This window comes from Oncorhynchus masou, chromosome 13 (assembly GCF_036934945.1).
Source record: "Oncorhynchus masou masou isolate Uvic2021 chromosome 13, UVic_Omas_1.1, whole genome shotgun sequence".
NCBI lineage: Eukaryota > Metazoa > Chordata > Actinopteri > Salmoniformes > Salmonidae > Oncorhynchus > Oncorhynchus masou.
In genome coordinates, this window is record NC_088224.1 from 30,984,539 (window position 1) to 31,011,949 (window position 27,411).

The 27,411-nt window shown below is 42.1% G+C and overlaps 1 protein-coding gene across 3 annotated transcripts in view; it reads right to left on the minus strand.

The window, feature by feature from the left end:
- LOC135551398 (KH domain-containing, RNA-binding, signal transduction-associated protein 3-like) overlaps window positions 1-27,411 on the minus strand; it is a 163,933-nt gene that overhangs the window by 26,547 nt on the left and 109,975 nt on the right. For all 3 annotated transcript variants that reach the window (XM_064982619.1, XM_064982617.1, XM_064982618.1), the window contains exons 4-7: window positions 26,569-26,715; window positions 25,167-25,309; window positions 24,364-24,541; window positions 4,227-4,309 (exon numbers count right to left, since the gene is read on the minus strand). In XM_064982619.1, the coding sequence (XP_064838691.1) occupies window positions 4,227-4,309; window positions 24,364-24,541; window positions 25,167-25,309; window positions 26,569-26,715 (551 nt within the window). The remainder of the gene's footprint in view (window positions 1-4,226; window positions 4,310-24,363; window positions 24,542-25,166; window positions 25,310-26,568; window positions 26,716-27,411) is intronic.

The following is a 27,411-nucleotide window of genomic DNA, read 5'->3' on the forward strand; positions in this document are numbered from 1 at the left end:
GGTATATTAAATGCCGTAGAAAAAGGCTATGATAGCGCTCATACGGAAGATTGACCGCTATTGACTGGTGCTGAAGCTGCCATGGATGTCATGCTGATTTGGCGTTCCAAGATGTTCCTCCAGGCTTTCCCTCTCTTCTGAAACATGTAAATGTCTCCGAACTACTGAGAAGAACCACCGTTTAGCTAAAAGTATCACGTTTCAAGGTCGTGAACTGTTTCATATTTCCTTTCAATGTGAATCTGCTACATTCCTGTTGACTAAATATGTTATACAATGTTGTTTAGGTTATTATCAGCAATTACAATTTGAAAACAAGTTACATATCTTGTATTTAGCAGGAATAGTATGTCCACCTCAATTATGTCTACAGTATAGTAGACATACAGTGTATTTGCCCAGAATTCCCAAAACAAACTCTCCAGAATGGTTACCCTCTTTCTCCGTCAGGCATAAGGGCTGATATCATACTAGAGAAAACTGGAGAAACCAACTGTAGTAAATGGCTCTGCTTGTTATCCTGCAGCCAGTGAAGTCCTGCCTGCCTGGCGCCCAGCCAGGGCTCTGATGTGGTTGGTGACTGTGCAGTGAGCTCCTCAGGCTCTGTGAGGCATTGTTAGGGAGACGTCTTGTCCATGGATCCAGTCTAACATTCCCCTGGGTCCTTCCCTGTTCCAGCCCTGCTACCGCTCTGACCTGCTCAAGCTGAGATTGGGCTCCGGGGTAAAACAGGGCTGTACCTTTTGTCCATCAGCAGATCTAAATTGGATGACCTTAAAAAGGAAATGTTCTGTACCGTATGCACTATAGACCACAGTATTGTGCTGTATTTACTGTACACACTGGCTTTGCAGTGTGGCAAACGAATGGTTTAGGAAACAAGAACGTCTGTGCGAAAATGGTGCGACAAACAAAAAACATCCAGTCAGCGGCAGTCCTCCGGGTGCAAACAGGTCGTTGATGAGAGAGGTTGAAGGAGAATGGTGTGGTGGTGGCGGTAGTGTAATGGTGTGGGGAATGTTTTCCTAGCACACGTTAGGTCCCTTGATACTAATTGAGCAACGTTTGAACAACACACCTTGTAGAATCCATGCCCTGGAGAATTCAGGCTGTTCTGGAGGCAAAGGGGGGTCCGACCCGGTACTAAGTGGGTGTACCTAATAAACCTAATATGGTGTATCGTCACCTTGCATTCTAAAGGGCTGCTAGCGTCTATGATGCTGTTACTCTACAGGTGAAAGAAGAACTCAAAGGGTCTTGTCTGGTTAACAATATTTCTTAACAATCAATTTTCCTATGAAATAGTGATTATTTTGATTGAAAAATAATGTATTTGTTTCTGAGACATTAAACAGATTACTCTAGTAAGTCCTGTAAACAGGGAGTGTACTGCAGTGTACTGTACATATTTACAAATATCCACTGAGAGTAAAAACACATTCTCTCAGGCTGGTTGCAATCATCCAACTACACTTTAAACAACACACTGTCATGTTCTAAGAAATTGCAAGAGATGTACATGATCATGTAGATGATAAACAACCTACGCTCAAAAAAAAAGGTTCTAGGCAGTTCTGAGACTTAAATAAGTCAACAAAAAATAAGTAAATAAACTGACTAGTGTGTCTCAGGAGGAAGACGCTGTGAAGTCTGGTAGCCCATTAGTCAGCCTAAGTGAGTGTCTCAAATGACACCCTATTCCATATAGTGCACTACTTTTGCACTACTACCATATGGGCTCTGATCAAACGTAGTGCACTATAATGGGAATAGGGTGCCATTTGGGACGCACCCCATTTCTAACCAGACAACAGATCTCAAAATCTCTTTGAGTCTAGCATCATGCCTCTGGGCAGAACAGAGCCGAGCACACCCCACCAAGCACACACACACACCCCACCAAGCACACACACAACCCACCCAGCCTCTACATGATGGACTCCATTTTTCTTCTGCCTTAAGCCTCTGTGATTATTCACCACATGGCTGCAGATAGACACCAGGGCTCAGGGCCAGCCTAACCCCAGTGACTCCCTCTGCCTCTCTGCAGATCTAACAGGCAGGCAGGCTTTAAGATGTACCCCCCTTTAAGATGTACCCCAACTACATAGAGGACGGGGGGGGGGGGGGGGGCAGAGACTCTTGCCCTAAGGCACGGTGTCAAACTCATTCCAAGGAGGGACTAGTATCTTCTGGTTTTTCAATTAAGACCCTTACAACCAGGTGAGGGGAGTCCTTTACTAATCAGTTGCTAATCAGTTACCTTTACTAATCAAGTCCAAGGAAGGAACAAAAACCTGCAGACACTCGGCCCTGCGTGGAATGAGATTGACACATGGGCCCTAACTGAATGCATTCAAAAAAATATATCTTCCACATTTAACACAACCCCTCCGCCGGGGGATGCCTTAAACAATGTCCACGTCATCAGCGCCCGGGTAGCAGTTGTTGTTGGGGGTTAACTGCCTTGCTCAAGGGCAGATCGGCAAAAAAACATTTTTCTGTTGGTGTGTTCGAACCAGCAAACTTTTGGTTACTGGCCCACTGCTCTTAACAGCCAGGCTACCTGCCATCCCAAGAGAGAGAGTGTGTGAGAGATGTAGGCTGCCTGGCCTTGGTGACATATATCATGACACGGCCACAAAAGAAAACATCAACCATCCCTCCTCACAAAGCATGGGACAGCCTAATATGTTCTTTTTTCTCTCTCTCCTTTACCCCCCTTACAGCTGCCACTAATGCGATTTTTGACATCTTAAGTGCAGCAACAATCAGGCCCTCTTTGAAACTGCCCATGCAAGCAGAACATACAGAATAAAGGAGAGGAGGGAAGATGGTGTGACAACAGCAGGGATACATCCCAAATGGTGCCCTATTCCCTATTTAGTGTACTACTTTTGAGCAGAGTCAAAAGTAATGCGCTATATAGGGAATATGGTGCCATTTGGGAAGCATCCCTGATGCAGGACCGATAAAAGAGAGAGATGGCAGCAAACAAGCCAACGTGCCATAGCAAAGTCCTTTGACCTTAAGTGACATGGTGAGGGTGATCACTCCCTTGATATGAGAAAATCAATTCTGTGCGTTTAGTTGCAGGGTCTTCTGTTTCTATCAGGGGTTGGAATGGAATTATTTCCCAATCGTTTCATTCTGAACATAACCATTATTTGTTGGGGTTCTCTTCCACTGTTCCGACTAGCAAAATAAAGTTCTGAACCAGTTCGAACCCCCCAAATGTACCGGTTTATATAGCCTAAATAAACGAGTACATTTAGTAAATAAAACAATTCAATGAAATAGCTCAGGTCCTGAAAATATGGGTGACCTTTTCCCCTCCATATCCACAATGAGGCGAATACAGACGATTTGCCTGTCAGTTTTTCCACCCTGTGCTCTCTTTCATTCCGTTTCTTCTTCACTTCAGTTAGGAACAACTCCATTTTTCAGAAACTTACTTTATACAGACTATCATTCTTTTCTGCTGCATCCTCCTCCCCGCCCACAACAAGTAGGCATATTGCCCATTTCACCCCGCATCATGTGAAGTGCGCAGCAGCTGGTTTTCATTAGGCAAATATGTTGTTTTGTCACAAAATGATATTGACATATTTGGTTTGATGAAAGGGATCCAACCCACTGACAATAATTTCAGAGAACAAACTGTAAATATAAAATGTTATTGAGTGCAATTTGCATTTCTGTTGTTTAGGAACTAATCTCTTCAAATATAATTTCAGATCTGGTGTGTATTTCACAAATGTTCACACAGATTCCAAGCCCGTGGCCAACGAGCAGGATCCGACCCGATTTGTGAAGATCTCTAGTTCACATGCTGTTACTTGTAGAACTACCATGCTAATATGCTGATGTATAAGGATGCTAATGGAGAACTAGCATGCTAATCTGATGTGTCGGTTCACAAGCTGCTAATGGAGAACTAGCATGCTAACAGGTTAATCTGATGTAAAGCATTGATGCAATATACTGCCAACAACCTCTGACAAACTTAATGTATTTTTTATTAAGACAAATCCTTATAGGGTCCACTTGATTTGCCCACCCACGTATCCTTTAACCCCCTATTTAACTAATAAAGAATAAGGGCGTACACCAATAATATGTACTATATCTACAGTTTTGTTTTGCTAAAACACGGGTTAGGATGACAAGGAGACCCGGAGAATACATTTAGGTACAGCCCTGAGAAACAGGAAACGGACTCTTACTTCTGTCCTTGATTGCTGTAACTAGTGTCGTAGGAGTCATAACCCTGGTCATCGTAAGCTGTCCCGTATCCATCATCATATTCCTGGAGATAGAAAGAGAGGATAAAATGCATAAAGAACATTTATTAACATCACCACAATTTCATTATTCTGCGCTCTGCTACCACCTATGAAAAGATTTGAGGATAAATCAGAAGAGGAAGATGAAATCCCTTGTCTGCCATGGGACTGGTCAGTCAGTCCAGGCCACTTCATTTGGTCATAACATAGTGTGTTTCTACCTATAGTTAGAACTGTACTACCTACTTTAGAACTGTACTAATCATCAACCATGCTGTAAACCTCTGTTAATGCCTGGAAGTATGTCAAAAGCAATTCTTCAGATCCCTAAATGTGAATTGTACCCCAACCGATCATTACCAACAGCTGGATGCAGCTGTAATCAATTAAAGATCAGCACAGATGTACAGATGTAACCACTCTTTTGTTGCTGAGAATTTTCCTGCAAAGCAGGAAATGCACATTTGCAGCATATTCAAGGTTTAAAAAGGCTTCTAAAGTTTGTCATTCCAACTTTAAAATGTCAGACTTGATTTGCCCTAATGAAAAATGTATCAAAAATATTTACTGATCTCAAATCAGATACATTATTTCTCAATTGTGAACATAGGAGAAGGATAGTGTATGTACCACTGTTCCATGTAGCTCTATCCTTGTGTATATGTGTGTATGTGTGTACGTGTGTATGTGTATATGTGTACGCGTGTGTATGAGTCCATTTCATCACCATCTGCTTGTGCTCCAGCAATACCACCTCTCCTCCCCCTACTCACCCCCTTCAACACCCCCCAGCCCCCTATCCCCCTGCCTAGAGGAACATCAAAGGGGCGCACAGCCGCACCCATCCTAATTTGGGATAAATGGGACTTATGTTACACAAAGATGTGGACCCCTCATGACACATCCCTCACTCCCCCCAACCCCCCCAACCCTCCACCACTAATTCCATCTGGGTGATTTGCATGCATGAACTGTGAGAATTACAGCGAGAGAGAATGTGTGCGAGAGAGAGACAACATACTCATCATCATCTCCATTCTCCATGTTATTATGAAGGCCGCTAATGCGTGATTAGAAACATGCTTCTGCCAAATGACACTATTTGAATCCACTCTTTTATCTTTAATCCCGAGGAAGCTAACTTACTAACTAATTGTGTACGATGATGGAAAATAAAGTTAATCAAAGTTGGGCTGGTGCTGTGGCTGTGTGAATCTGTATCCGTCCCAAATGGCACCCTATTCCTTCCTAAGCAGTGCACTATATGGGGTATAGGGTGCCAATTGGGAGGTACGCTCTGTTACAAATAGAGTTCCCTGGCCTCTGGCTTCCTAATCACCACAGTATCAACATCATTATTACCATGTTAGATCACTGGTGTGTCATTTGTTGGTGGATGGTGTATTATGGACTGTCATTATACAATGTTTGAATGTGGCATCAATAGGCTATTTATCCTATAAATAGGATACATAGCGATATAATATATGATTCAAATTTGAAATTTAATTCCAAAATGTTTTATATACATTTTTAGAAATATTGGTATTTGGCTTTAATTCTTCAAATAAATTATTGGTGTGTTTGTTCTCTATTTAATCATCGCATGGGGTTGTACAATGACAGACATGTACTGTACAGTGCCTTCGGAAAATATTCAGACCACTTCTCTTTTTCCACATTGTTACGTTACAGCCTTATTCTAAAATTGATGAAATTCCTTTTTTTCCTCATCAGGTTTTTACATAAGTATTCATGAGACTCGAAATTGAGCTCAGGTGCATCCTGTTTCCATTGATCATCCTTGAGATGTTTCTACAACTTCATTGGAGTCCACCTGTGGCAAATTCAATTGATGGCACATGATTTAGAAAGGCACACCTGTCTATATAAGGTTGACAGTGCATGTCACAGCAAACACCAAGCCATGAGGACGAAGGAATTGTCCGTAGAGCTCAAAGACATCAGAATCTACAGTGAAGCATGGTGGTGGCAGCATCGTGCTGTGGGGATGTTTTTTTTATTGGCAGGGACTGGGAGACTAGTCAGGAACAAGTAAAAGATTAACGAAGCATAGTAAAGAGAGATCCTTGATGAAAGCCTGCTCCAGAGCACTCACGACCTCAGACTGGGGACAAAGATTCAATAGGACAATGACCCTAAGCACACAGACAACGCAGGAGTGGCTTTGGAACATGTCTCTGAATGTCCTAGAGTGGCCCAGCCAGAGCCCGGACTTGAACCCAATCGAACATCTCTGGAGAGACTTGAAAATAGCTTTGCAGCAACATTCTCTATCCAACCCGACAGAGCGTTAGAGGATCTGCAGAGAACAATGGAAGAAACTCCCCACATACAGGTGTGCCAAACTTGTAGCATCATACCCTAGAAGACTCAATGCTGTAATTGCTGCCAAAAGTGCTTCAACAGTGTACTGAGTTAAGATAGCCCCCTTTTTCTCCTAAATGCCTGTAGCTCAGGCCCTGATGCAAGGATATGTATATTCTTCGAACCATTTGAAAGGAAACACTTTGAAGTTTGTGGAAATGTGAACTGAATGTAGGAGAATATACCACAATAGATCTGGTAGAAGAAAATACAAATTTAAAAAATAAAAATAAAAATTTCTACCACCATCTTTGAAATGCAAGAGAATTCTGATGGTGTAAGCAAGATGGAAGCAGTGCATGTGCAAAGTTTCAGATGGATAACTTGAAGTATGAGCGAACTACAGGACATTTAGTGTGAAGTCACCCAGGTACATTCGGGCAAATCGTGAAAGTGTCACACTCTGACCATAGTTTGCGTTGTTTGTTTGGTCAGGGTGTGATATGAGTGGGCATTCTATGTTGTATGTCTAGTTTGTCTGTTTCTATGTGTTTGGCCTGATATGGTTCTCAATCAGAGGCAGTTGTTAGTCGTTGTCTCTGATTGGGAACCATATTTAAGTAGCTTGTTTTGTATTGTGGGGTGTGGGTGATTGTTCCTGTTTCCAGTGTTGGTATTCACGTTACGGGACTGTTTCGTCTTCATTATTTTTTGTCGGTTCATTGTTTCTGTACGTTGTCTATTAAGTATCCCATTAAAAAATGGATAATCATCACGCTGCATTTTGGTCCTCCTCTCTTTCTAACGAAGACGATCATTACAGAATCACCCACCACCAAAGGACCAAGCAGCGTGGTAACGGGCAGCAGCAGGAGAGCAGCGATATCAGGACTCCTGGACATGGGAGCGAGATCTGGACTATGTCACTACTTGGGAGGAGATAGACAGGTGGTCGATCGACCCAGGGAGAGTGCCGGAGCCCGCCTGGGATTCTCTGGAGCAGTGTGAGGAGGGATACTGGCATATGGAGTTGGCACGACGATCAAGGAAGCCCGAGAGGCAGCCCCAAAAATTTATTGTGGGGAGGCACACGGGGAGTGTGGCTAAGGCAGGTAGGAGACCTGCGCCAACTACCTGCGCTTACCGTAGAGAGAGAGGGCATCGTACTGGTCAGGCACCGTGTTATGCCCATGTTTTTGAATTCTGTCGCGGTACATTTCAAAAGTGCTAAACAAATAAATAGTTATACTGACTGTGTCCATCCTAACTCACTCATTAATGTCTTAATCGAAATTACAGATTGCCTCTTATCCGCTTGTCATCCCCTTATGCCATAGTTTGTACATCTTAAATGTCATTAGAATCCACATTTATTTAAGCAAGTCAGCCTTAACAGCGATGGTTTTTTTAAAGGCAGTAAATGTTGCTGAATTAACTGTTTCACTGCCAGACAATGCTCCACTGATAGCCAGGTGTAGCAGTGGTAAGATTGTGGGACTGCTGTTGGGACAGCTTTAGGTAGGCCATTTGTGGGTACCGTTTGTCACCGTTATAGAGCAATTAATGTATATTTTAGTGTTGTGTAGTGTCGTGCGTTATGTGCAGTTTAATATATGTCTCATCAGGCTCAGATAGCTTCAGGTTGGAATGTTCATGCTGATCAAAGCTCTAATCAAATCCAGTGATTTATTCTCGGGGTGGAACATTTGTAAAATACCAGGAAAATATTCAACCCCAGTACAGAGATGAGGTAGTCATTCAAAAATTATGTTAAATACTATTATTGCAAAAATATCATGTTAAACACTATTACTGAGTCCATGCATCTTACGTGACTTGTTAAGCAAAATGTTTCTCAAAGTATTTAGGCTTGCCATGACAAAGGGGTTGAATACTTATTGACTCAATACATTTTAGCTTTTCATTTTTATTAATTTGTAAAAATGTCGAAAATCATAATTCCACTTCGACATTACAGCTACTGTGTGTAGGCCAGAGACAAAAAAAATCTGAATTGAATCCATTTTAAAAACAGGCTGTAACACAATAAAATGTGGAAATGCGAACAAAGTAAAGTAATGTGAATATTTTCTGACAGCATCCATCAGTCTATTAATATTAAATTATAGAAAATCTCAGCAAAATGGTAAAAAGTAAAACCATGTAGCTGTGGCTGATCAAGTATGCATACAGTAGCTAGCCTCACTTATCAAATAAATTAGTCTCAGTTGAGTATGAAAAGCGAGAAGGAGATGATCCTAGATCGGAGAGAGAACACAGTTTTTGTTCAAGCGGAAGAGAGTCAGCCCAGAAATAAAAATCATTTTCTAGTCCATAAATAATGAAACAGTGGAAAATATTCACAGCAACTTGATTCACTAATCCAGTTCAAGAATCTCTACAAATATTATGTGTATTTGAAATACATGCCTGCACGATGACCGCATGATACATGATACAATGACACAGAAAAGTTATTGTCCATATCTTCTTTTGATTAGTCAGTTGCAACAACATTGAGAAAACAAATACTGTGCCACATGCTTAATGAAACACATTTACAGTATATTCTCATAATGAATAACATTATGGAATCATCTCTTTCTCTGTCAGACACAGTAATAAGGTCATTGCTGAGGAATCCTCATGTTCTACTCCGTTGTGTAGATCCCATTTTTAAATATGTCCTCTCGGCATTACATTACTAATCTTAATATGTCCTTACCCCATGTAGCTGATCATAACATGGTTTTGGTTATAATGTAATCTGATTACGACTGAAACGAAATGGATCTATAGAACAGACAAACACAAGCACTTGTTTTTCCATAACATGTGGCATGTCAGAGAAATATGCAACAAACAAAAAAAAAGTTAACTCTGAAACTTAGTAAGGTGCTGGGGGTCAAGCAGACAGGTCTGGAGGTCATTTATGACAAGATAGCCCTCACAAAAGGCGCACAAGGTATTGATGCACCCCAGACATCCTCTTTACCAGGAGTATGAGCACTACATCGAAGTATAGCGTTACAGGGCACCGGGGCACAAAAGGAGTAGAACAAGACAATCCTTTGTCCCAGTGGAAGGAAACCCAACCACCAGTAGGATAAGAAGGCTGGTACCATTAACACTGTAGTTGACTGCGTGTACTGATGTGTATAGTGTATATAGTGTACAGATTAATCCTTGAACTCTCAGGAACTGCACCTTTTCTACCTGCATTTATTGTCAGTACATGTCTATGCCTGATTATGCGTTTTCATACACTAAGTGTACAAAACAATAAGAACACCTGCTCTTTCCATGACATAGACTGACCAGGTGAATCCAAATTAAAGCTATGATCCCTTATTGATTTCAATCAGTGCAGATGAAAGGAGGAGACCGGTTAAAGAAGGATTTTTACACTCACAAGACTCCATGTTACACAATAAATGTTTGTTTTGTTCGATAAAGTCCCTATTTATGTCCAAAAACCTCCGTTTTGTTGGTGCGTTTTGTTCAGTAATCCATTGGCACAAAGCACAGTCACAGCAGGCAGACGAAGGTGAATGGGCAAGACAAACGATTTGAGTGCCTTTCAATGGGGTTTGGTAGTACAGTTGCCAGGCGCACCAGTTTGTGTCAAGAACTGCAACACTGCTGTGTATTTTCATGATCTCTTTCAACACCAAATGTACTGAATACACTGAGTGTGCAAAACATTAAGAACACCTTCCTAATATTGGGTCCATGCCCCGACTATTTGAGGCTGTTCTGAGGGCAATAAGGTCGGGTTGACTAAATATTAGGAAGGTGTCCTTAATGTTTTTGCACACTCAGTGTATTCAGTACATTTGGAAAGTATTCAGACCCCTTGACTTTTTGCACATTTTGTTACAGCCTTATTCTAAAATTGATTAAATCGTTTTTTTCCACTCTCATAAATCTAGACACAATTCCCCATAATGATGAAACAAAAACAGGTTTTTATAAATTTTTGCAAATGTTTAAAATTTAAATAAATTATATATCATATTTACATGATTCAGAACCTTTACTCAGTAATTTGTTGAAGCTCCTTCGACAGCGATTACAGCCTCGAGTCTTCTTGGGTATGACGCTACAAGCTTGGTACACCTGTATTTGGGGAGTTTCTGCAGATCACCTCAAGCTCTGTCAGGTTGGATGGGGAGGTATTTTTAGGTCTCTCCAGAGATGTTTGGCTAAGTTCAAGTCCAGGCTCTGGCTGGACCACTCAAGGACATTCAGAGACTTGTCCCAAATCCACTCCTGCGTTGTTTTCGCTGTGTGCTTGGCGTCATTGTCCTGTTGAAAGATAAACATTTGCCCCAGTCATGAGGTCCCGAGCGTTCTGGAGCAGGTTTTCATCAAGGATCTCTCTGTACTTTGCTCCATTCATCTTTCCCTCGATCCTGACTAGTCTCCCAGTCTCTGCCACTGAAAAACACCACCGTGCTCCCCCGTAGAGATGGTGCCTGGTTTCCTCCAGACGTGACACTTGGCATTTAGGTCAAAGAGCTCAATCTTGGTTTCATCAGACTAGAGAATCTTATTTCTCATGGTCCGAGAGTCCTTTAGGTGCCTTTTACTGAGGAGTGGCTTCCATCTGGCCATTTTATCATAAAGGCCTGATTTGTGGAGTGCTACAGAGACGGTTGTCCTTCTGGAAGGTTCTCCCATCCCCACAGAGGAACTCTGGAGCTCTCTCAGAGTGACCATCGGGTTCTTGGTCACCTCCCTGACCAAGGCCCTTCTCCCCTGATTGCTCAGTTTGGCCGGGCAGCCAGCTCTAGGAAGAGTTTTGATGGTTCCAAACTTCTTCCATTTAAGAATGACGGAGGCCACTGTGTTCTTAGGGACCTTCAATGCTGCAAAGAAATGTTGATACCCTTCCCCAAATCTGTGCCTCGACGCAATCCTGTCTTGGAACTCTACAGACAATTCCTTGGATCTCATGGCTTGGTTTTTGCTCTGACATGCACTGTCAACTGTGGGACCTTATATAGACTGGTGTCTGCATTTCCAAATCACGTCCAATCAATTGATTTTACCAAAGGTAGACTTCAATGAATTTGTAAAAAAACATCTCAAGGAAGATCAATGGAAACAGGATGCACCTGAGCTCAATTCCGAGTCTCATAGGAAAGATATTTCTGTTTTTTATTTGTAATACATTTGCAACCATTAAAAGACAAACAGTTTTTGCTTTGTCTGTATATATTTTTTAAATCCGTTTTAGAATAAGGCTGTAACTTAACAAAATGTGGATAAAAGGAAGGGGTCTGAATACTTTCCGAATGCACTGAATATACTGTACTGCAACCAGGATTTCCCCACAGGGATGATAAAGGCATTATCTTATCTTCAACATAACCATGGATGACAGACATGTTAGTGATACAAGCCCTTAGCGGGAAGGCTACATGTATGGCTGACAATCTATTTGAAGGCTACTGTCCCTTACCATGTAATGGCGCTTTAATTCCTCTCTCTCTCTAATTCCTCTCTATCAGGGTGCTGTCCTTCCTCATCTCAGTGTTGTTACTCCGTGGTGTTCAGTGCCACTTTAAATCCACATTAGAGCCTAACAATGTCATGTTATTGTCGTTTAACTTACCAGCTCCAGTGAGTTAGGGGAGAACTGAACCCAGAACATGACTGTTTTACTAAGCATGCTCGCAGGTTAGCAACAACTTTTATTATGTTAGCTGGACTTTTCTTTAGAGAGATGGGCCTTTGGCAAATTTGAACGGCTTTTCAGTCAGAAACTTGATTGTGATTGGTAATGGTAGTCACATACTTTTGTTTCACCTCTTGCAAAGCACTGATAGCACATCTCAGTAACTAGCAGTCTGAATGAAATGTGCTTGAGGGAGAAATGAGGGCATACACACAAACAGCACTAATACAAGATGGCTCCATTTCCAAGTTCAAACAGGATTAACGTGTCAGAAAGGGATGGATGGAGCAGAGACAGAGGGGAGCAGACAGAAGAGAAAGGGAGCAGAAGAGAGAGGACAGAGACAGAGGGGAGCAGACAGAAGACAAAGGGAGCAGAAGAGAGAGGACAGAGACAGAGGGGAGCAGACAGAAGAGAAACGGAGCAGAAGAGAGTGGACAGAGACAGAGGGGAGCAGACAGAAGAGAAAGGGAGCAGAAGAGAGAAGACAGAGATAGAGACAGCAGACAGAGAAAGCAAATCGAGAGAGCGAGAGGGCGAGAGCAGAGAAACAGCTCCTAAGTGAGTCTTTCATTTGTATGCCAGAGGAGGGCTGAGATGCATGTTGTTAAGAGATAAGGGTTGCCCTCATAGGCCAAAGAGACTAACAGAGGCTCTGGAACTGCATGTTCCAACAACAGTATCACAGACGCTTTACTGTGCTCTACAATACACCCACTGGATCAGAGGAACAGATAGGAAAGGATGCTGCTGAAATACAGAGGGGAGGTTTGGAGTCTCACACCGCCATAGCATCTCCATGAGAGTTAGACATTATACACCCATTATGTTCATCGTCATTTCAAGTGGGATTTATGCCACGTTGAACCTACAATGAGTGTACAAAATATTAGGAACACTTTTCTAATATTGAGCCGCACCCCCCTTTCCCCCCTTTTGCCCTCAGAACAGCCTTAATTCGTCAGGGCAAGGCGTCAAAAGTGTTCCACAGGGATGCTGGCCCATGTTGACTCCAATGCTTCCCACAGTTGTGTCAAGTTGTCTGAATGTCCTTTGGGTGGTGGACCCACAAAGGAAACTGTTGAGTGTGAAAAACCCAGCAGTGTTGCAGTTCTTGTCAAACTCAAACCGTTGCGCATAGCACCGACTACCATACCCCGTTCAAAGGCACTTAAATCTTTTGTCTTGCCCATTCACCCTTTGAATGACACACATACAAAACTCATGTCTCATTTTGGGCTCCCGAATGGCGCAGCAGTCTAAGGCACTGCATCTCAGTGCAAGAGGTGTCACTACAGACACCCTTGGTTTGAATCCAGGCTGTATCACAACCGACTGTGATTGGGATTCCTATAGGGCGGCGCACAATTGTCCCAGCGTCGTCCGGGATTGGCTGGTGTAGGCCGTCATTGTAAATAAGAATTTGTTCTTAACTGACTTGCCTTGTTAAATAAAGGTTAATTAAAAAATGTAAATAAATGAAAAATAAAATAATTCTCTCAAGGCTTAAAAATCCTTCTGTCTCCTCCCCTTCATCTATACTGATTGAAATAAAGTTAAGATCAATAAGGGATCTGTACCGGCTGTTGGAAGGAGAGGACCAAGGTGCAGCGTGGTCCTCTCCTTCCAACAGTCATTACAGAATCACCCACCAAGAAAGGACCAAGCAGCATGGTAACCAGGAGCAGAGGGTTCTGGACTCCTGGACTTGGGAGGAGATATTGGACGGCAAGGGACCCTGGGAACAGGCTGGGGAATATCGCAGCCCCAAGGCAGAGCTGGAGGCAACGAAAGATGAGTGGCGGCTCCAGGTTCTCCCTCCTGTCTGGAGCAGCCAGAGCCGCCAGACTGTCAGGAGCTACCAGAGCCGGCCGACTGTCAGGAGCTGCCAGAGCCGCCCGTCTGTCAGGAGCTGCCAGAGCCGCCCGTCTGTCAGGAGCTGCCAGAGCCGCCCGTCTGTCAGGAGCTGCCAGAGCCGCCCGTCTGTCAGGAGCTGCCAGAGCCGCCAGACTGTCAGGAGCTACCAGAGCTGGCCGACTGTCAGGAGCTGCCAGAGCCGCCCTTTTAGTTTGGTTGGGGCGTGAGTTGGCATGGGCATTCTATGTTTGGTGTTATATGTGTTATATCTCTATGTGTTTGGCCTGGTATGGTTCCCAATCAGAGGCAGTTGTCTCTGATTGAGAACCATACTTAGGTAGCCTGTTTTCCTATTTTGAGTGGTGAGTGATTGTTTTCTGTTGTGTGTCTGCACCAGCTAGAACTGTTTCGGTCGTTCTCTTTGTTATTTTTGTTATTTCTGTGTTCATTAAATAAATATGGACACATACCATGCTGCACCTTGGTCCTCTCCTTCCAACAGCCATTACAGGATCATAGCTTTCACCTGGATTCACCTGGTCAGTCTACGTCATAGAAAGATGTTTTGTACACTCATTGTATATTTAAAAACAAATAAATGTTATGGTTAAGCTATACAGTACAGATGTAGGATCTTAAATTGATCACCCTGTTGCAGGAAATGTTAAACTTGTAGTGTATATGAGGTTTAAAAAGACTAATTTCCCATTTCCAAATATCAGACTCGATTTTCCCTTAAAAAAAAATGTTTAAACCCCAACAAAAATGTAAATGAATTATAATCAACATAATAATTAACATTTTCCTGCTGTCGTGAACTGGCTCAAATGAATACCCTACCCTACCTGCATGAACAACTTTTTCTCATGATCATTATGTCACAGCCATCTGTTTACAGAAATGTCTACTTTTGAAACATGTTTTTGGTGTGCTTTGTAAGGAAAGCGTGCATGCTCTGCCCACGACATTATGTTATGAAAATCACTGTCACCAATCCAGAGAATAAAGCCATTGCAAAGTGATAAACCTTTTCATGGAGCAATATAATGTTTGTATTGTATGTAACCTGTTCTTATACACATTATACTGTATTCAGGAGCATTATACTGTTGTCAGCTACAATATCACACTTGTCTTGTCTTTACAGTGTCAGCATGAAGGGTGTACTCTAGCTTCAAACACACGCACACACCCTGGCTCCTAACATACAGCATAGAGGAGAATAGTCTGGGGGAATTATCATAAACAAGACTAACCCACTTGTATTGCGCAACACACACACACACACACACACACACACACACACACACACACACACACACACACACACACACACACACACACACTGCTCTGCCCTTCACCACCCAAAAGGATCATGCTGTTTGTTTATCTTATTCTACCAGATGTGGTTTTTAGCCATTCTGTTGGTTGTACAGCGCCTTCAGAAAGTAGTCACTTTTTCCACATTTTGTTGTGTTACAAAGTGGGATTAAAATATATTTCATTGTCATTTTTTTGTCTAATGATCTACACAAAGTGGAAGAATTAATTTTTTGTGTTTTTTTTTAAGAATGGAAAATAAAACACTAATATATCTTGATTAGATAAGTAATCAACCCCCTGAGTCAATACACGTATACCTGTGAGTCTTTCTGGGTAAGTCTCTAAGAACTTTACACACCTTGATTGTACAATATTTTCCCATTATTCTTTTAAAAATTCTTCAAGCTTCGTCAAGTTGGTTGTTGATCATTGCGAGACAGTCATTTCAAGTCTTGCTATAGATTTTCAAGCCAATTTAAGTTAAAACTGTGACTAGGCCACAGGAACATTCAATGTTGTTTTGGTAAGCAACTCCAGTGTTGGCCTTGTGTTTCAGGTTATTGCCCTGCTGAAAGGTGAATTTGTCTTCCAGTGTCTGTTGGAAAGCAGACTGAACCAAGTTTTCCTTTAGGATTTGTATCCAAAAAAAACCTCCCTAGTCTCTGCCGACCGACAAGCATACCCATAACATTACGCAGGCCCCACCATGCTCGAAAATAGGAAGAGTTGGACTCAGTGATGTGTTGAGTTGGATTGGCCCCAAATATAACACTTTGCATTCAGGACAAAAAGTTAACTTAACTTTGGCAGTATTACCTTAGTGCCTTATTGCAAACAGGATGCATGTTTCACTCTGTAATTTATGGGGATTCCCTCATGGGGAAATCCCTGAGCAGTTTCCTTCCTCTCCGGTAACTGAGTTAGGACGGACGCCTGTATCTTTGTAGTGACTGGGTGTATTGTGGAACAGGTTGAGAGCTTCAAGTTCCTCAGTGTCCACATCACTAAAGAACTGTCATGGTCCACACACATCAACACAGTTGTATATGGGGCACGACAACACCTCTTCCCCCTCAGGAGGCTGTAAAGATTCAGCATTGGTCCTCAGATCCTCAAGAAGTTCTACATCTGCACCATTCAGAGCATCTGGACTGGTTACATCAACGCTTGGTATGGCAACTGTTTGGCATTCGACCACAAGGCACTACAGAGAGTCGTGCATATGGCCGATTATCAGGCTGTAACACAATACAATTTGGAAATGTGGAAAACGTCAAGGGGTGTGAATACTTTTTGAAGGCACTGTAAGTGTTTGTCTGCTTAACATGACACACTACTTAAGTCCCAAAAAGCCCCTATCACATATATAGTGCACAATTTTAACAAGGAATTGAATGCAGACACTCTCCGGCTCTGATGGAACTCATGTGTTTAAGTCCGAGGCATGTGATGCGACCAAGGCCTGCACCACACTGCATGGACAGGAAGTAAGGATGGTATGAAATAGGCCCTCTACTCTTTTATATTTTTACCAATGACCTGCACTGGTATTAAACAAAGCATGTGTGTCCATGTATGCTGATGATTCAACCATATATGCATCAGCAACCACAGCTAATGATGTCACTGAAACCCTTAACAAAGACTTGCAGTCTGTGTTGGAATGGGTGGCCAGTAATAAACCGGTCCTGAACATCTCTAAAACTAAGAGCATTGCATTTGATACAAATCATTCCTTTAAGTGCTAGACCTCAGCTGAAATTGGTAATGAATGGTGTGGCTGTTGACCAAGTTGAGGAGACTAAATTACTTGTCGTTACCTTAGATTGTAAACTATCATGGTCAAAACATATATATTCAATGGTTGTAAAGATGGAGAGAGGTCTGGCCGTAATAAAGAGATGCTCTGATTTTTTGACACCACACTCCAAAAAGCATGTTCTGAAGGCTCCAGTTTTGTCTAATCTTGATTATTGTCCAGTCGTGTGGTCCAGTGCTGCAAGGAAAGACCTAGTTAAGCTGCAGCTGTCCCAGAACACAGCGGAACGTTTTGCATTTACATTTACATTTAAGTCATTTAGCAGACGCTCTTATCCAGAGCGACTTACAAATTGGCAGCCAGGACATTCTACTAGAGAACATAACAGGATAGTATAGCAGCCAGGACATTCTACTAGAGAACATAACAGGATAGTATAGCAGCCAGGACATTCTACTAGAGAACATAACAGGATAGTATAGCAGCCAGGACATTCTACTAGAGAACATAACAGGATAGTATAGCAGCCGGGTCATTCTACTAGAGAACATAACAGGATAGTATAGCAGCCAGGACATTCTACTAGAGAACATAACAGGATAGTATAGCAGCCAGGACATTCTACTAGAGAACATAACAGGATAGTATAGCAGCCAGGACATTCTACTAGAGAACATAACAGGATAGTATAGCAGCCAGGACATTCTACTAGAGAACATAACAGGATAGTATAGCAGCCGGGACATTCTACTAGAGAACATAACAGGATAGTATAGCAGCCGGGACATTCTACTAGAGAACATAACAGGATAGTATAGCAGCCGGGACATTCTACTAGAGAACATAACAGGATAGTATAGCAGCCGGGACATTCTACTAGAGAACATAACAGGATAGTATAGCAGCCAGGACATTCTACTAGAGAACATAACAGGATAGTATAGCAGCCAGGACATTCTACTAGAGAACATAACAGGATAGTATAGCAGCCGGGACATTCTACTAGAGAACATAACAGGATAGTATAGCAGCCAGGACATTCTACTAGAGAACATAACAGGATAGTATAGCAGCCAGGACATTCTACTAGAGAACATAACAGGATAGTATAGCAGCCAGGACATTCTACTAGAGAACATAACAGGATAGTATAGCAGCCGGGACATTCTACTAGAGAACATAACAGGATAGTATAGCAGCCAGGACATTCTACTAGAGAACATAACAGGATAGTATAGCAGCCAGGACATTCTACTAGAGAACATAACAGGATAGTATAGCAGCCAGGACATTCTACTAGAGAACATAACAGGATAGTATAGCAGCCGGGACATTCTACTAGAGAACATAACAGGATAGTATAGCAGCCAGGACATTCTACTAGAGAACATAACAGGATAGTATAGCAGCCAGGACATTCTACTAGAGAACATAACAGGATAGTATAGCAGCCAGGACATTCTACTAGAGAACATAACAGGATAGTATAGCAGCCAGGACATTCTACTAGAGAACATAACAGGATAGTATAGCAGCCAGGACATTCTACTAGAGAACATAACAGGATAGTATAGCAGCCAGGACATTCTACTAGAGAACATAACAGGATAGTATAGCAGCCGGGACATTCTACTAGAGAACATAACAGGATAGTATAGCAGCCAGGACATTCTACTAGAGAACATAACAGGATAGTATAGCAGCCAGGACATTCTACTAGAGAACATAACAGGATAGTATAGCAGCCGGGACATTCTACTAGAGAACATAACAGGATAGTATAGCAGCCAGGACATTCTACTAGAGAACATAACAGGATAGTATAGCAGCCAGGACATTCTACTAGAGAACATAACAGGATAGTATAGCAGCCAGGACATTCTACTAGAGAACATAACAGGATAGTATAGCAGCCAGGACATTCTACTAGAGAACATAACAGGATAGTATAGCAGCCAGGACATTCTACTAGAGAACATAACAGGATAGTATAGCAGCCAGGACATTCTACTAGAGAACATAACAGGATAGTATAGCAGCCAGGACATTCTACTAGAGAACATAACAGGATAGTATAGCAGCCAGGACATTCTACTAGAGAACATAACAGTTTTGCTCTTCATTGTAATCAGAGGGCTGATATAAATACTATGCATGCCAGTCTTGTAGCGATTGTCGTTGGGAGAAGGAGAAGAGGACCAAAGTGCAGCGTGGTACGTATTCATAATGACTTTTAATAAAGATGAATACTGGAACAAAACCAACAAACCGATAAACTAACAGTTCTGCAAGGTGCAACAAAAACACTAAACAGAAAATAATCACCCACACCTCAAAATGGGAAAACAGGCTACCTAAGTATGGCTCTCAATCAGAGACAATGATAGACAGCTGCCTCTGATTGAGAACCATACCAGGCCAAACACATAAAAAAAGATAACCTAGACCTACAACATAGAATACCCACTCACATCACACCCTGACCAAACTAAAAATAGAAACCCACAAAGCAATCTACAGTCAGAGTTGAGGAGAGACTGACTGCATCACGTCTTCTTTTTGTAAGAAACATCATTGAGTTGAAAATCCCAAATTGTTTGCATAGTCAACTTACACACAGTTCTGACACACACACTTATCCCACCAGACATGCCACTATGGGTCTTTTCATTAGTCCCCAAATCCAGAACAAATTCAAGAAAACGTACAGTATTATATAGGGCCCTTATTGCATGGAACTTCCTTCCATCTCATATTGCTCAAATTAACAGCAAACCTCAAATAACAGATAAAGAAACACCTCGTGGCACAACGCCTCTCCCATATTTGTTTGCATACATTGATACAGTTGAAGTTGGAAATTTACATACACTTTGGTTGGAGTCAAACTATATAGTTAACAAACTATAGTTTTGGCAAGTCGGTTAGGACACCCACTTTGTGCATGACAAGTAATTTTTCCAACAATTGTTTACAGACAGATTATTTTACTTAAATTCACTGTATTACAATTCCAGTCGGTCAGAAGTTTACATACACTAAGTTGACTGTGCCTTTAAACAGCTTGGAAAATTCCGGAAAAGGATGTCATGGCTTTAGAAGCTTCTGATAGGCTAATTGACCTCATTTGAGTCAATTGGAGGTGTACCTGTGGATGTATTTCAAGGCCTACCTTCAAACTCAGTGCCTCTTTGTGTCACACCCTAACCTTAGAGCTTTTATGTCTCTATTTTGGTTTGGTCAGGGTGTGATTTGGGTGGGCATTCTATGTTGTTTTTTCTATGTTTTTGTATTTCTTTGTTTTGGCCGGGTATGGTTCTCAGTCAGGGACAGCTGTCTTATTGTTGTCTCTGATTGGGAACCATACTTAGGTAGCTTTTCCCCACATGGTTTTTGTGGGTAGATAATTTCTGTGTAGTGGTTGCACCTTACAGGACTGTTGCGTTTATTCTCGTTGTTATTTTTGTGATAGTGAGCAAAGGACCTTGTGAAGATGCTGGAGGAAACAGGTACAAAAGTATCTAAATCCACAGTAAAACCAGTCCTATACCTGAAACGCCGCTCAGCAAGGAAGAAGCCACTGCTCCAAAACCGCGGTTAAAAAAAGCCATCTCAACCGTGAAGCACGGGGGTGGCAGCATCATGTTGTGGAGGTGCTTTGCTGCAGGAGGGACTGGTGCACTGCACAAAATAGATGGCATCATGAGGACGGACAATTATGTGGATATACTGAAGCAACATCTCAAGACATCAGTCACAAAGCTAAAGCTTGGTCGCAAATTAGTCTTCCAAATGGACAATGACCCCAAGCATACTTCCAAAGTTGTGGCAAAATGGCTTTAAGTCAAGGTATTGGAGTGGCCATCACAAATCCCTGACCTCAATCCCATAGAAAATGTGTGGGCCGAACTGAAAAAGTGTGTGCGAGCAAGGAGGCCTACAAACCTGACTCACACCAGCTCTGTCAGGAGGAATGGGCCAAAATTCACCCAATTTATTGTGGAAGGCTACCCAAAACATTTGACCCAAGTTAAACAATTTAAAAGCAATGCTACCAAATCCTAATTGAGTGTTTGTAAACTTCTGACCCACTGGGAATGTGATGAAAGAAATAAAAGCTGAAATAAATCATTCTCTCTACTATTATTCTGACATTTCAAATTCTTAAAATAAAGTGGTGATCCTCAATGACCTAAGACAGGGAATTTTTTTACAAGGATTAAATGTCAGGAATTGTGAAAAACTGAGTTTAAATGTATTTGGCTAAGGTGTATGTAAACCTCCGACTTCAACTTTATTTAGACTACGTGTGCCTTTTTAAAAATGTATGTAGTTCTGTCCTTGAGCTGTTCTTGTCTAATGATGTTCTGTATTATGTCATTTTTCATGTTTTGTGTGGACCCTAGGAGGAGTAGCTGCTGCTTTTGCTACAGCTAATGGGGATCGTACAATTCTTTATCCACACCTTTCTCATTATCAGCCCAAATTGAAATGACAAGTATTTCTGATTCCTAGTGAATGTTAAGAGATGGGTAACAGGCAGAATAACCACAATCCTATTACTGGCCAATGGGCTGAAAGGCAGGTCAGTAACAGGTTCCTTATGGCCTTGTGAGTGTGTGTGTGTTTGTGCTTGCACGAGTGTGTTTGTGTGCCCTATGAAATATCTGGAATGAGATTTGGATGCAATTACTGTATTGTGTAATCAGACTGCTAGGCAAATAATCTCATTCATAATTTAGTTTTATACAAATTAGATTCGCCAATAATCTGATATCGCTACTTACTGTTATTATCAAATCACTGATAATAGAGAGAGGCACAGTAAATCCACTGAATTCTGAAAATAATTGAATAACCAAAACAAAAACATCCTAACTCCAGAATGCTCAATACAGTAGGTCAGGGTTCCCCAATAGGTGGCCCACGGACCAAATTCGGTCCACGGGTGAATTTATTTGCCCACCCGGTAGCCCAAATTGATCCAAATGAAGCATGCATTGGTAAGAGAACCATATTAAAATGTTACAAATCGCCAGTTCACTAAAGTTTTTTACAAATTTTATCTGTTTCTGCCTTATTCAATCTGTTCTGATTGAATCGATTCATCCTCTCCTTCAGCCTATCGAACTTTGTGTATGTAACCGAGTATGACATTGATCTACAAGTCAGATAATTGTGTGCACAGTGCGGGAGAAGCAGCTGCTCGCACCAATGAGAGGTAGGCCTACCCCTTCCCTGTTTTAATATTCGTAGGCTACATCTGCGTGTCACCTTCAGCATTATTTTTGTATCTCACCGGAGAATGCATCGGAGCGAGCAAAACAGGGTCCCTCTGTCTGTATGTGTAGGCCATCTATCTGGTCAAAAAGAGTATGATATTTTTGCCGCCCGTACCATTGAACGCAAGGGAAGCCAGCGAGCATTTGGCCTCCCTTGATAAAAAAAAGCTTCAAATAATAGCCAATCAGCGTTGAGATAAACTGAGGGAGATCAACTATGAATGATCCTGGCATACCAAAAAAAAGTTTAATGGGAAGCCAGTTTGTGTTTGGCTTCACTCCTATCACATTGAGAGCAATATGTAACTAACATAAACAACTTGAATTGTTGCATCTCATTGTGTTGTTGTCCTCCAGTGGCAAGCTAGCTAAAAGTGTCCTAAATTGGCCGTGGATGGCGCTAAGGATTTTTCATACATCTGGTTTTACTTAATTCTCCGTACTAGCCAATGATTATAACGGCAATTTTGATCCAACCATAAATTCATACTTTGTACTCCTGGCCTGAGAGGATGGAAGTTTAACATGTAGCTAGATGTAGTATGCTAATGTTAACAAATTGCATCGAATCATTTCAAACTAAAAGTATTGTTCCTGTATCGTATCGGAGCCCATGTATCTAGATATTGTCCTTGTTAGGTGACACGCATTTCCCTAATAAATTGAGAGGTATATATGATATGTGATCATATCACAATGTTAGAAATGATTCTGTTTTTGTCAAATACTATATCTGTTTGGGCTTCTTGAGGTCAGTCTGCAGTCTACAAATAATTTATAACTATGTTCCGGCCCCCCGACCTTCCACTCAAGAAAAAATCGGCCCGCGGCTGAATGTAATTGGGGACACCAGCAGTAGGTGATATATTGTCATGTTAACTTCTCTAAAAAACATGCTGGATAAACAGAACATGGCTTCAAGCCCTTTGGCTGAGCCAGACTGTCTGTAGACGAGGTAAAAACTGGAAGAATGAGGCATCAAGTATGAGCAAGAAATGCATCTCCTCCTCAGCAGTAATTTAATAGAAAACTACAAAAAACTATTTGTTAGCATCACTCAATGGTGACAACAACAGAACAGTAGTTGTGTGTGCTACCAACCCTCTACAATGATGGAGAGTAGTGGAGCTCATTCAGTCTGTAATTCACAGTGATATGGTGAAGATTTATCATCAGCCAGATGTCTGCAGTGCTCTCTCTCCCGGATCCCCAGGTGCAGGTGTGTGTCTGTCTGTCTGTGGAGCCAGTTTACCACTGTGACAATGATGTGAAGCAGATGGCCCAGCCGAAGCTCTTTACCAGTCATTCTCTACGACCTCCACCCATTCTAACTGCAGACCTCCATATAAACCTGTCAGATGTGATTAGCTATGGACTACTAGTCCTTTCCTACCCCTCCTCTCCTCCCGTCATCCTCTCTACTATATATGCTGGGTTGGTGCAGCGTCCCTGAGGACCTGATGTGACAGTAAGGTGGGAGGTAGACGGAAGGAGGGAGTCCTCCTTGGCATGTGTCCAAAGGGTCTGACTCTGGAGTTAATATATTCTATCACTGCCAGCTGTTCATATGGGCTCCCTCCAGAAACAACAGGTAAACTAGCATGCCAAGATTACCATAGCAGCTACCAGTAAAATCCCTTCTCAGTTTTGATAATACTAGGAGGATGTACCTGTATGCAGACACAGTGTGTGTGTGTGTGTGTGTGTGTGTGTGTGTGTGTGTGTGTGTGTGTGTGTGTGTGTGTGTGTGTGTGTGTGTGTGTGTGTGTGTGTGTGTGTGTGTGTGTGTGTGTGTACCAGCGTACATGCATGAACACGTTTCCCTCTTACTGTGTAAATACTCACATAATCCCCATATGTGTCTTGTACTACGGGAGGCGGTGGTCTCCGCGGGGGAGCCCCTCGTGTTCTCTGTGCTGGCACACCCCTCCCTCGGGCGGATGGTACCCGGCTAGGGGGTGCCCCTCTCGGTGCTGCTCCACGGGGGACAGCTGCGTGGGGAGGGGGCACACCTCCTCGACTCCTACCACACAGGACAAGCAGGAAATTATAGGTAAGGTCTCAAATATCACTCTATGTAGTGCACTGTTTTGACCAGAACTTAAGTGGACCAGTAGACTGTCAGCATGATACCTCTGCAATTCAGACATAATCACATTATCAGTAGTGAGTATATGGTTTATGCATCTGACTTACTGTCCACCACACTGCCTCTAGTTGTTCTTTCTTCTCTCACCTACATTAGGCATGCTAAATGCTATTTACTGTCTAATTTAAAACAGATCCAATTATAATCCCTTTCAGAGCAATACAAACATCGACACACACACTAACATACACACATCCCTTCTCTGTGACCTGGTTTATCTCTTCATCTGATGTTTCCTTTTATACACACAAATATACTTTGCATTGAATAGAACGCTTGAGAGCCACACAGCGTGCGTACTTTAAAGTATTATAATGGAGATGACTATTTCAGTATTATCCTAAGTCATCTGGGGAGTTACGTCATAAAGAGAATACAGCAGGAAAGATGCATACAAACATGTCTTTGAATGTCAATAGTTCTCAAAGTTGTATTGTGTATCATTTGGGTCAGATGGTGTACCCCCCCCCACACACACATACACGTTGGCAGTAGGTACCTGATGGGTCCTGGGGCAGGTGTCCCTCTACCCCGTGCTGCAGGCAGCTTGCCCCTCACCGCTGGCACCTTGGCATCCTCTGAGCCACCATTCAGGTACGTCAGCTCCTGCAGCTGCGCCTGTCGGATCTCATCATTGTAATCCTGCACACACACACAAACAAACACACATACCCTTTTAATTACAGCATATTAAACGGCGTCCTTTATCTCCAGGGTTACAGCCCTGTAGGAATGTCTAATTAATGTACTATACAGTGCTTCTGTGACCAAGCAGTGTGTGTGTGTGTGTGTGTGTGTGTGTGTGTGTGTGTGTGTGTGTGTGTGTGTGTGTGTGTGTGTGTGTGTGTGTGTGTGTGTGTGTGTGTGTGTGTGTGTGTGTGTGTGTGTGTGTGTGCGTGTGTGTGTGTGTGTGTGCATGCGCTCATGCGTGTCATGATGCTGCTGTGACCGCTGCTCCTCAGGCAGAGCAACACACTCCTGATCCCCCGTTGATAAAACCCAGGAACCCCATTTGGCTTTTTATCGTCACACACAATCGTCTCTCTCTCTCTCTGTGTGTGTGCTTTATCATCACACACAGTTGTATTCACCACTCAATGGAACGTAGCAATTAATATGGAAATCAGCGTTTAATCATGCTGCCATGGAGACGATTGTCTTGTGTCTCCTCCATATCAACACATCTCTGTGTGCTTGTGAGGGAAATTTAAAGACGTCACATTCATGACCGGAAATAAATCATCATGGCTCGGAGTGAAACAATCAAACATATCAACATGGGATGGAGAGATCATACTATTCTTCCATAATAGCATGGGACAGATCAGTCACATCCATAATACATGGAGTAAGAGTAAATAAACGTGATGTATGGGCGTCCCAGAGAGGGTCCGGCTGTGCTGAGTGCTTCCTGTCTGACTGTGTTACTCTCTTATTCAGCTTAGTCAGTTATCCCCATGACTTCCCTTCCCTCAGAGGGACGTGCATCCAATCAGACAGAGTGGGATAGTGGTTCAACTACTTCAGCTGGCCAGCTTGTAGAAGCAGAGGGATTGTGACTGGACTGGACCAGAATTCTGCCACTTGCTACTTCCTGTATAACCTTTACTCTACTATCTGGGTGTTCAATGCAGACACTGACACAGAGTATAATCACGTTTCACAAAAGAAGCAGAGTAGCTGATGTACACCTGCATTGCTATCTGTTTGGGGCTTTAGGCTGTGTTTCTGGACAGCACTTTGTGACCTCCGCTGATGTAAAAAGGGCTTTATAAATACATTTGATTGATTGATTGATTGATTGATTGATTGACTAGCTAGCTGATATATTTTGTTCATATGTTGGATAAAATAAAAGAGGACAGGGTAACAGTAATGTGTGTCTAGGTGTCAGTACGTACAGGTATGAGGAACTTCTTGATCTCCTCCAGTGCGTGACCCATCCTGTTGTAGGCCTCTGCAGGGGGAGCGAACACTTCTATGAGGACATGGAGGTCCTCGTTCAGGTGCTGATATTTGGCCTCTCCGCTCTTCCGTAGCTCTTCCTCCTGGTGGAACAAAAAACAATCAAATGTATTTATGAAACCCTTTTTACACCAGAAGTTGTCAGAACGTGCTTTAACTTGGCCTATTATAATGTCACCTCAATTACACCTCACAGTTTATTTAATCCACACAGGATCAGCAAGACTGATCCAGCAAATCTGTTTGACTTGATTATTGAATTAAAACGTACTATATTTAGGGCTGTCGGAGTTAATCAGTGAACTCTAGTTCACTTTTAAAAATGTAAGTGCACACATTTTTTATTATTGTGATCGCATTGTCGGAAAGCATTCAGAATATACTGAACAGTCCAAACAATCTGTACAGCTAAAAACAACTGGCGGATGACATTGAGGTTAAAGAATCTGTGCTTTATCAATTTAACAGATTTTGCTAACTGTTACTTTGGACAAAATCAAGACGTCAATATTCTTGTAATGTTTTTTTAATAAAAAAATCTGAAATTACTGCTCAATTTGAGCAAATTCAGAAGTTGTGTTTATTCGAGATTAAACACAGCAAATCCTGCGATTAACTTAATTACATTTTTTTTTACAGTTTGACAGCCCTAATTGTAATACAATCACAATACTGATCAAACCTCTAATGCCATAAAGGAGTGCACCACTCTATACTGTAAATGTAATACATTACATAGTATAGTGTAAATAGGACCCAACCAAAATAGATCTCAATGG